This window comes from Lactuca serriola, chromosome 4, assembly GCF_051521515.1.
Source record: "Lactuca serriola cultivar US96UC23 chromosome 4, Lser_US96UC23_V15, whole genome shotgun sequence".
Taxonomy (NCBI): domain Eukaryota; kingdom Viridiplantae; phylum Streptophyta; class Magnoliopsida; order Asterales; family Asteraceae; genus Lactuca; species Lactuca serriola.
The window spans coordinates 83576988-83588299 of NC_136411.1; the positions used below are offsets into that span (position 1 = coordinate 83576988).

The following is an 11312-nucleotide window of genomic DNA, read 5'->3' on the forward strand; positions in this document are numbered from 1 at the left end:
AAAACAATACAAAACTTGTATTCAAAATAGTATAATATCAGAGTATCCCAGAAACAAAGTCATAAAATGTGAGGAGCTGTATAATCACGCATTTGCCTTCCCGCGATCATCTGAGGTACCTGAAACCAAAACTGAAACTGTAAGACCGAAGCTTAGTGAGTTCCCCCAAAATACCCATACACACAACAATATACATATAATCACGAACAACATACTATGGGTCCAATCAACCATCGGGTTGGAATACTCCAGACCCTCAACCATTGGGGTTGGAATGCCAACATGCTATGGGTCCAATCATCCATCGGGATGGAATACCCCAGGCCTGTTGACTGACGTACGAAGCAGCCCAGTCTCATCGTATACAATGACAAATATGTCGGGTCCAATCAACCATCGGGTTGGAATACCCCAGGCCCAATCAACCTCCGGGTCCAGTCATCCATCCGGATGGAATACTCCAGTTTGGAATGTCAATATATATATATATATATATATATATATATATATATATATATATAACTGGTCCAGTCATCCTCGGGATGGAATACCCTCGGCCCACAACCATCAGGTTGGAATGCCCACATACTACGAGTCTAATCATCCTCGGGATGAAATACTCACGGCCCACAACCATCGGGTTGGAATGCCCAGGTCAGTTGGCTCTCGTACAAAGTAGATAAGCCTCAACCACTAATCAAACATGTGCACATATATCAGCTAATCACATAACAATCTATAGACAGACAAACCAATCTAACAGATCATAACAATATAGTAACATCCTATCTACTAGGATACTGATCTAATGGATAATAACAACATATAACACCCTATATACCAGGATACTGGTCTAACGGATCATACAATACTCGAGCATATAACATATCAGGATAGCAATCCAAAAGGGTCGGCCTTGGTGCCTTAGACCCTTAGGTATAGTGAGGAAAACTCACCTCACACTGCTGAAGTCCCACGAATAAAACTCCAGCTGGTGGTTGACAGATTCCTGAGTTGTCAACATCAAACAACACCCAATTAATAATTGGGTTCCAAGCCCAAGGTCCAACTCACACTCTAAAGGCCCAATAGTCAACAAATGGACCAAAGCCCAACTTATGGCCTAATTTTCTAAACTGGACGAAAACCTCTACATGGTCTTTCCCTAAGGCCCAACCATTTAGTCCAGTCCAAACATTTGACATTCAAATGGCCCAATATCTCATAATCATCAAGGTTCAAATTATGGCCCATCTATAGCCCAATTTTCCAAATTGGGCCCAACCCCTCATATAGGCCTTACCCTAAAGTTCGTCCAATTATTTTGGTCCATATGATTGTTCTTGAATGACCCATTATTGGCCCAATCATCAAAGCCCAATAGAAAGGCCCAACTTAAGGCCCAAGTGAAATTAGGGTTTTCACATGAAATGACGATTAGGGTTAAGTGTTCCTACTTAACCCATTAAGTCTAATATTGCCATAGGTTAACTTACAAATGATTATTAGTTAATATTTTAAGTTTATTAAATAATTCCAGTGCGGGTCACGATCAATCCCCAAAATTAGGGTTTCATGACATTAGGGTTTTCCAAACCCTAATTAAGGTTTTCAACCCAATACTAGCCCATTAGTCACATGTTTGGGCTTTTAGGTCAATTAGGGCTTCATTGGGCCCATTAGGGTTTCATTGGGCCTACTAGGGTTTCATTGGGCCCATTAGGGTTTCATTAAGCCCATTCTGTCCAAGCATCCCAAACGAGGCACCCTGCCACCCAACACGGCGGCTGGTGGCGGCAGGAGGCGGCTCATGGTGGTGGTGATAAGTTTTCTATTTTTATTCCGGCCGATTACAATACAATTTACAACAATATTCAAATAACGCACACATGTAAAATAACACACAGCCGCCCTGCAGCGGCAGGCGATGGTTGGAAGTGCTAGCCACCACCTCACGATGGTGGTGGTGGTGGTTTCTTTTCAGATTCTGGCCAAACAGAACACACTCACACGCTCTTCTGTTACAAAGTAAACCCAGCGACCCACCTGGTGGCGTACGGCGGCGGTAGCATAGGAAAATGAGAAACAGCAGCGGCCATTAGCGGCAGATGGCGTTGGGACGCAGCAACCAGAGACACGGAAGAAGGGAACGAGTAGAGGCCACTGCAAACGATAGCAAGCTAACCGTCAGCATTAGCGGCGGCTCCGTCTTAAATGAAAGGGGTTGCAGTGGTGGTTGTTTCGTGGTCATCGCATGATATCGGCAACGACCGGATGGCCTGACAAACGACGAACTGGAGGAAGGAGGATACACGGCCGAGAACAACAGCAGCGGCGGTCGGGACGTTTCCCCGGCATCTCTCTTTGTCGGTAGCTTGGAGTAGCAACATCGCCGAATGATCCGGTGCTTCTCGGTGGTTGATGACTTATGCTCCGGCTTCAACATGTAAGGAGGCGGCGGTCGGACGTAGCAGCAATGGGTGTGGCGGCTGGAAGTTAAGGGTGGAGAGGGTGGCGGCTGCACTTCATCCCTTAGGGTTAGTGTTTCATAGAGTTTATATACTCGATACACAATGGAACATATTGCCATAATGGCGGAAATGGTCGCTCCCCATAGCATCTTTGCAAACCAAGGCCCAAAATTTACTCTTTATACCCTTGCTCCCACAATTCTCTTCATTTTAAGTCCAAAAGTTACCAATTACACCCTGCCTTCTAAAATCCTTACGAAATAAGTCCCGAAATTACCCTTTTAACCCTCAAGATCCTAAATTATAACATGCGGCTCCCCAAAACCAACACCCCACTAAATATTATATGGTTTTGGACTATAATAATATAAAATAATAATAATAATTACTTCTCGGAGTTCCGATTTTATTATTTAATTATTCTAATTTAAACGGGATGTTACATGGAGGTAGTAGTGTTCATCATAGGAGGTTGAAGAAATTGAATAATTATGTGTAGATCTAAATCTAATGGATAGATGTAAAATATGGAAGTGGATTCAGTTTTTGTAAATTTTTACATTCATGTCATTCTTTTGTTTTAGTTATTGAAAAAAAATATCCTTTACATATTTATTTGAAAATTTTCTCTTAATAATAAAAGTTAAAAATAAATAGTTCTTAAAGTTTTTAACCTTTAGTCGTTCTTATTTGATCTTTTACATGTACATTTTTCAGTTTTTTTTAACGGCGTGGTTAGTATATGTCTGAGATTGAACCTATGACCTCCTGGTTAGAAACTTCTAGTTAGACACCTTGTTAGCCAAGTGGGTTAGCCCAACTCGTATCATTCCTTTTTCAGTTACCTTTGACTTATTAAAATTTTGTGTTTTTTTTTCATTAATAAGCTAATAAAATCTAGAAAAACCAGTAATATACTAAGGCCATGAGGAGTAGTGATGAGGTGTACTGAAGCCACCTCCTTCACTTCATTTTCTGAAAATCCACCTGAAGCAAACATCAAACCCAAAACTTTGCAAGGAGAGAGAATCGACAGTTTCTTGTCCATTTAGGCCATTTTTTCTCGGCATGTTGAGGCAAGAGTCGATGTTTGCCGCAATTAGTCAAACAATATGTAGGGTTTCAAAGCACTCCATGGATGATGGCAATGGGCCCCTTTGATGAATTGTAGGTTAAAAGCCCAAGACTTGTCTTTTCCCTATAAATAGTTATGTATTATTCATTATTAGGGTTAAGAGTGAGGCAGAATGTAGCCGCCACGTTGTGAGGTTTCTTATGTAGTATTAGATTCTTTAGTCTATGCTAAAAGTGTAATTTATTCCTCATGTTTGAATAAATCGAGTGATCATTCGACATAATCTTCATATTTGTGTTTATTCTTATTTTCTGCATCTTGTTCGGTTGGTAGCTCTTGGAACGAAAGCACTTGGAACAAAAGTAATGGAACGAAAGGGGGATGAACCGAAAGCGAACGTGTGCTCGGACCGAACATGGTTTTTGTATCAACAATCTTGGATCGAACTTGGTTTCGGTTGCTTGTGCTCGGACCGAATGAACAAATCGTGGTGGTATCGTTTCTTCTTTTATGAGTCGTTGTGGGGAAGAAGATAACTCAAAGTTTCCCACTTGGTCCCTGCAACTTCAAGAATTTGACAATCTGGTCCCTATACTTTTCATGCCTTGGCAGTTTTGGACCATTTCTAGATTTTGTTACAAATAAAGGGGTATAGTGATGCTGAATTACCATTCCAGCCCCTATCTTTCAGCAAGTGACAGTTTCTGCGCAATATTCAGAAACATTTACAAATTTGAGGGCCGGTGAACAGTTTTGGATTTTTTAACGCACATATTTTTTTCGTGAACAGAAAAATAAAGATTCCGTCAAGTCTTGGCGGTTCGGAAAGTCGTTTTTCGTGATAACGACAAATTTTCACGACTTTTTCGGATTTTATACTTCATTGTGTATATCATTTTGTCACGGGGGAGCACGATGATTTTTGTCCATTCAAGATCATTCTCATGACCATTAGAAGGCTTTATAATCACGTTTTCGATTATAAATCGGGGGAGAATTTGGTATGGTCATTCGAAATTAGATTTGTGACTTTTCAAAGTTGAAGATTTTTTATAAAGCTTGTGGTAGAATTATGAAGGTAGCTTTTACAGTAGAATTTCTTCATCGAGGTCTACTAAAGCTTTTACAGAGAAGTATCCTTTACAGCAGAAGTTCTTTATCGATCTCTACTAAGGACTTGTTATATCTCCGAGTTCTAGTATTTTCTCGATCAAGTGGCATTACGAATCTTAAAGTTTGGGTTGTTACATGATATTTTTTGATGGCTTATATCATTAGCTTATTTGAAGATCATTGTGACTTGGAGGGGGAGCTCTTCAAAGACAAGAAGTGATTCGGTTTCTTTGTTCTGAAATGGGTTTTTATGGCGGGCTTGGTTTTCATGAAGATTTTTTTTGGGATTACATTCGAAAATGAAGTTTAAAGACATTACTTCAGTGCTTAACTTATATATCCTAGAGCCCGTGTTTGAAGACTATTGAAGAATCAAGATTTGTAGATTGCTTCATCTATTCCTCGTTGCAAGATCTTTTTATTCGCTAGATGCTTGTTTTGGAAGTTAAAGCATTGTCATCTATTTCATACTTTGAGGGGAGATTGTAGGGTTTCAAAGCACTCCATGGATGATGGCAATGAGCCCCTTTGATGAATTGTAGGTTAAAAACCCAAGACTTGTCTTTTCCCTATAAATCGTCATGTAATATTCATTATTAGGGTTAAGAGTGAGGCAAAATGTAGCCGCCATGTTGTGAGGTTTCTTATGTAGTGTTAGATTCTTTAGTTTATGCTGAAAGTGTAATTTATTCCTCATGTTTGAATAAATCGAGTGATCATTCGACATAATCTTCATATTTGTGTTTATTCTTATTTTCCGCATCTTGTTCATCAAATCTCAATTAGGGTTTTATTCCCAACACAATACACCAAGGGGTAGTATCCAGCCATTCCCTTCGCCTTAAAGCTACTAAAAATTCATACTACAGTGATTGATATCTTAGAACATGTTTTTCAACCAGCCTTTGAGAGTTTTTCATTTAAAGAAAATGAAATTAAAGAATAAAACATTATTAAGGAATACAAGTTTAAAACTTTTATTTTTAGAAACAAAAAAGGTATAATCCAAAAACTCCTTTAAATAGTTTTTGAGATCTTTAGCTTTTTTGTTTAAATCTAAAGTTTTATCAAAATGTTTTATTTGTAACGTAGAAGGATGCAACCAGTTTTCCAAACATCTTTTTCGGAACACATCTACATCAATAAAAGTTACAACTTCCGCTATCATCTACTTTTGGAAAAATCTAACCCTAATCAGTTTTCTAGTCACAATTCTCAATTATTTCAGCTTTTTACTACATTTCAATTTTTTCAAAAAGCTCTTCATCAAAAAACTACTTCAAATAACTTTCGAGAAGCTTTTATTGAGATGTTCACTTATGTAATTATATACTTACCAAAAATTTCCACACAACTATACCAATAAAAAAAAAACTATATTTTTCGGCTACCATCAATTTTTGCAAACATACCCATAGTCATTGGTTTTCTAGTCACAATATCTCACTTATTTCATTCATTTACTCCATTTCAATTTTTCTGCACGCCCCTACGAAAATATATTTTTGCAAATTTGATAATTTAACAACTAACAAATACGAGTATATCACAACCCACTTCTTCAAACACAAAATTCGAAATCATATTCACCATCAAAACATGACCGATATGTGTCTGAAACCAATCTTTAACAACAATGTATCGATAAAACCCTAACCATTCACATAAACAAAATCCAAACATAATTCAAAAACAAACACTTTCTTTAATTACATCATTACCCGGTCAACCAAAAACATCTCCAGATAAAAATATAAACTCACAAAGTTTTCATGAAAACCTCGGTTTAGGCATGGGAGAGTTATGTTGAGGTTGATGATGAGGCCCAAGCTTCTGAATCCAATGGCGAAGTCCCTTTTTATTATCTAAACATGTTGGATGTTGTAAAAGTTTCAAGTTTCCATCACGTGCTATTAAAGATTCAAACTCTTCTAACACCTTCACCACTTGCCAAAACTCTGGCCTTTTTTCGGGTTGTGTAGACCAACATTGCTCTATTAATGCTTTCATTGCCGGAGCACAGTCCACCGGAATAGATGGCCGGAGATTCTGAAAAAGGGCAAAATAGGAATTTTGTAAGTGGGTTTCTTGCAATGTATTTTTGTGGTTTTGTTTATTATGGCGATTTACTTTTTTACTTTGAAAAATCTACCGAATTATAGCAAACTCCATTTGAATATAAGGCCACTTTCATTGCTATAATGGGTAATTTTTATAATGAGAAAAGATGAAAGTATAATGTTGTAATAGAAATAAATAAAAGTGCGATGCTATAATACACAAATAAATGAGAAGTATCGTATTTCTTGCATTTAGCCCAAAAACAAACGAGGGAATTTTTTTTAATGTTAAAAGACTTAGACTATGCTTGGCGTACTAGCTGATAGCTGAAAAGATAACTGCTAGCTTACAAGCTGGCAGATAAAAAATGACGTTTGGTAAAAACTAGCTGAAATACATAAAATGACATTTAGGATAATGAGTTTTCTATAATGATTAAGGGTATTTTTGGAATATTTTAAAAATGCTAGTCAAAGTAGCTTTTCGAAAAGTTAGTTTATAAGCTACTTTTTGGCTTGCTAAACATGAAAACTTAAAAAAGATCGAAAAATAATAATATAAATTATCAGCTAGCTATGACGTGCCAAAAATAGCAAGAAACTCAAAAAGAACCATTAAAAGATAGATATAGTAATATAGATATAGATACCTTATGAACAACTGCAAATGCAGCTTGGATAGGAGTCATATCTTTATAAGGTATAGTTCCAGCCACCATCTCCCACAAAATAAGCCCAAATCCATACACATCAACCTTCCTCCCATACGCCTTTCTTTTAATCATTTCGGGTGCCATCCACCTATACGTCCCCGGATCATCCGCCAAAAAATCACAATACGCTTCTTCACAACCGATCCCAAAATCCGCAATTTTCAAATTGAAATCTTGATTTATTAATATATTCTCAGGTTTAAGATCCCTATGAATCACGCCTTGTGAATGAATATACTCCATTCCACGTGCAATGTCTAAAGACATTTTAATAAGCTTTTGTAACGGAAGATACTCTTTTTCTTTTCCGGTATTGTCCTCGAGTTTATGTAGGTATGCCCTTAATGAACCTTCTGAAAGATACTCGGTTATGATACAGAAAACCGGTGGTTGTCTACATGCCGCTACAAACTAGCATCATAAAATTTTAAAGAAAATTAGTCAAACATTTAATAATTTACCTAATAATGATTATTCTAAACTAAAGTTGTTTAAAGTTAAGAGATAGGTAGGTTATTTTAAAAGGGGAAGGAAGATACATAATAGCATTTGTACTTCCATCTTTTTATCGATTTAGCTACTTACCTATATTTTACTTTCCCCGTTTTACCGATTTTGCCATTAAACTATTGCTTTTATTGAATTAGTAATCATACAATCATGACTTTGGACCAACAAAGTAACAATTTTCTAATGTGATTAAACCATTGATTATACTTTTTCAACTATGTAAAAGAAACTTAACTTCAAAATCATAAATAATCAATATAGAAACACATACAAAATACAAAAGATTCGAAGATAATTATACCTTAATGACATTTTGATGGTGGAGTCGTGACAAAAGATTAACTTCTCGGATAAATTGGTTTTCAAGTCTAACTCCAAGTTCTTCATTTTCGTCATCATCAGGAAGCCGAATAATCTTAACAGCAACAGCTTCATCTTTATAAATTCCATGGTAAAGTTGACTATTTGCACCATGAGCAAATCTATGGCCAAGAAAAAGCTTTGAAAGGTCAACCATAACATCATCAATTGTTTCGACAGAAGTAACCTTCCCTCCACCATGGTCAAACAGCTTTGACCAAGAATAATCCCTTTTCATCTTCTTTTTATCTTGAATCTTCATCGAATTGAAATGTTTAAGAGGACTAGAAAGATTCTCATGAGCCCTAACGTTAACAGCAGTCATGTTTCTGTGAAACATCTTCTTTTCTTTAAACCCTTTTTCCGTTTCTACCCTTTGTGGATGTGGGGTTGAGAATCTTTTTGTGTTTGACCTTGCTTCTTTGAAGGTGTCGGGGACGGTGGTTTTGGGTGGCGGAGTTACGGTTCTGTACTTGTTTGTGACCGGATTTGCTTGGATTTCGGCGGGTTTTGGGTCTTCGAGAGTTTTTGGGGGTCGGGTTTTTATACCCGCGATTCGAATTGGTTGACCATCGGATAGAAATGAGGCTAATCTTGCAGAATCTAATCGATGACATACTGTGTGAGAGAATTTTGTTCTTCTGATCCAAGAATTAGCCTCGTCGTTCATTTTTGCTCCCTAAAATTCGACAATCTTTCTTTTATTCCGATAATACCCAAATCAAACCACGCCCATGTTCACGATTACACGATATTTGTTCAAGAAAATGGTAAACTTGAAAGCTTCAAGAAGACGATCAAAAGCAGGGTGGGTTGTACCTTCGATCAATTGAGGTATAGATCTTGATGAATCAAATCAAGCCATCGTAAATTCAACACAAAGATAAAGACTTTTGAAATGAAAAAGTCAAACGCCACCTTCCTTCAAAGCCTGAAACATCCCACAAAACAATAAATAAACAAACAATCCAATCAATTAATATATTAAAGTGTACGAGTCGTTTGAATTAAAAATTGAATCGAGAAACAGTCATATGATTGCAGGGGTTAGAGACAATTATTATCCACAAAATTTCTAAAAAATTACAAAAACAAACTATCAAATCACAATCTTACCAAAAGGGTATATAATTCGATGTCTTCAAGAGAATCTGTGACCTAAAAACACCAAAAAAAATCTATTTTTTTTTTCTGGGTGATTTAATTAAATCAAATCAAAACTCATCTCTGCCGTCTTCTTCTCTCACCAAGAAAGAATGTTTTCCAGGTGGGAGATGAAAGATAGAGAGAGACACACACAGAAATTCAAGAACATAAACGAGATTTTTTCTGGGTGTTCCTATTCAAATGTGAATACAAATAAGAGAGAAAAGGAAAAAAGAAAAAGAACCCACAAATAAAAAAAAGTTTTATTTTTTTAATATAAAAAGAGGTGGTGGTGGTGGTAGTATATTATACGGATCTTTGTGTGTAAGTAGTGTGAGTTGATGATGATTCGGTGGACCCCGGCGGTAGGCGGTGGACGGTGGTGATGGTGGTGATTGCGGGTGGGACCTCCCTCGGTTATTGTTTCTACAAAGTCAAGAAACGAAACAATCAAAGAGATGGGCAAATAATACTAAAAGCAAATAAAAGAGAATAATATACATAAAATATGTGTATATATAGACAGAGAAAGAGAGAGAAAAAGAAAATGCTACCGTCACCATCACAGAATTGGGGTACGGAACAACAAAAGAAAGCCAAAAGGAAAAGCCATTCTAACTTTCTTTTCTTAATTTTCACTCAACCCCTTCAACATATCAATAATGACAAGTATCTCTCAAACTACATCGAGTTTATGCTTATGCCACTTCAAACAGTTATATGTTTTTAGGTTTTGAGTTCAAGTATTATATGTTTTTAGGTTTTGAGTTCAAGTATTATATACTAGTTTATAACTTGTGTGAACCACGGTTAGAAAACTAATTAAATTTTCTAAGTAAAAACTCAAAACTATTAATTAATAATTTTAAATGACTTATTAATTAAAAGATATTTTTTTTTAGTTATATATAAAATTATAATCGTTGATTCAAATAAATACGTAAAATATATCATCTTATAATTTGTATAAATTTTATTTTATTATAATTTGTATAAATTTTATTTCATTTTTATTCTAATATTATTAATTTAATGTAATTAAAATGTGATTTAAATTTTGAAATTTGAAATTTGAAATGAAGAATTAATAGATTGATAAGTGTCATGATATTAATTACAAGTGTCAATAGATTGACAAATGTCATGATATTTATTACAATGCCTAACATGGTGACACATGGCAAAAAAATTACTCTTTTATTGGTATAGGGAGACTAGGTGTGAAACATGTGTATTACACGGGTAAATTTAAAAAAAATTAAACATTAAAGTCTAAATAGATAATATTTTTTAATGTACAACTTTAAAATAAGAAAAAAACATATTTATTGTAATTTAATATCATATCATATATATGATATTTAATACTTTACATATATAAATATATGACTTTAATTTTAAAAATTGAAACAAACCAAAAATTGACAAGTGAATAATATTTATTTCAAAAATACCACAAAATGACAAGTGTCAAAACTCATGAGAGATTGACATGTGGCAAAAAAAACTTTCATTTATTAAGAAGGATGTATAGTATATGCATATTGTATAGTGAGCTATGTTTTAACTAATGTAAAGTTCGGAGGACAAAAGTCTTATTCTTTTCAATATGTTTTATCAGATTTTAAGCCGAAGAGATTCATTTGTCTATGTACAAAATTGTTATTTCAAATCAACAATTTTGATTTGTTGGTGTAAACTAAGGAGGATGTCATTTATTTTAGCATTTCTAGACGAGAAATTAAATATCCTCCTATATTTTATTCCTACTTATCTTCCTACCCATATAAAATACTGACAAGTGTCATATTTGGATAAGATTATCATTAATGTAATACACTTGTCATCATTTCAAATTGGTAGG

General features: G+C 35.3%; 1 protein-coding gene across 1 annotated transcript; it reads right to left on the bottom strand.

The window, feature by feature from the left end:
* Positions 1 to 6216: 6216 nt before the first annotated feature.
* Positions 6217 to 9909, bottom strand: LOC145102029 (Protein kinase superfamily protein). The gene is made up of 5 exons (XM_079039354.1): positions 9419 to 9909; positions 9122 to 9233; positions 8244 to 8981; positions 7370 to 7843; positions 6217 to 6708 (listed from the first exon to the last, which is right to left on the bottom strand). Exons 3-5 carry the CDS (start codon positions 8970 to 8972, stop codon positions 6430 to 6432), a joined length of 1482 nt encoding a protein of 493 aa, XP_078895480.1. The 5' UTR covers positions 8973 to 8981; positions 9122 to 9233; positions 9419 to 9909; the 3' UTR covers positions 6217 to 6429.
* Between the last annotated feature and the right edge of the window lie 1403 nt (positions 9910 to 11312).

What these genes read in the sequence shown, in the direction of transcription:
- LOC145102029 (XM_079039354.1), bottom strand. Translation starts at nt 8,972, where the DNA reads ATGAACGACGAGGCTAATTCTTGGATCAGAAGAACAAAATTCTCTCAC. An exon ending in ACCATCAAAATGTCATTAAG is followed by an intron (nt 7,844 to 8,243) that starts GTATAATTATCT and finishes TTATGATGCTAG; the next exon opens with TTTGTAGCGGCATGTAGACA. An exon ending in CATTTGCAGTTGTTCATAAG is followed by an intron (nt 6,709 to 7,369) that starts GTATCTATATCT and finishes GCCCTTTTTCAG; the next exon opens with AATCTCCGGCCATCTATTCC.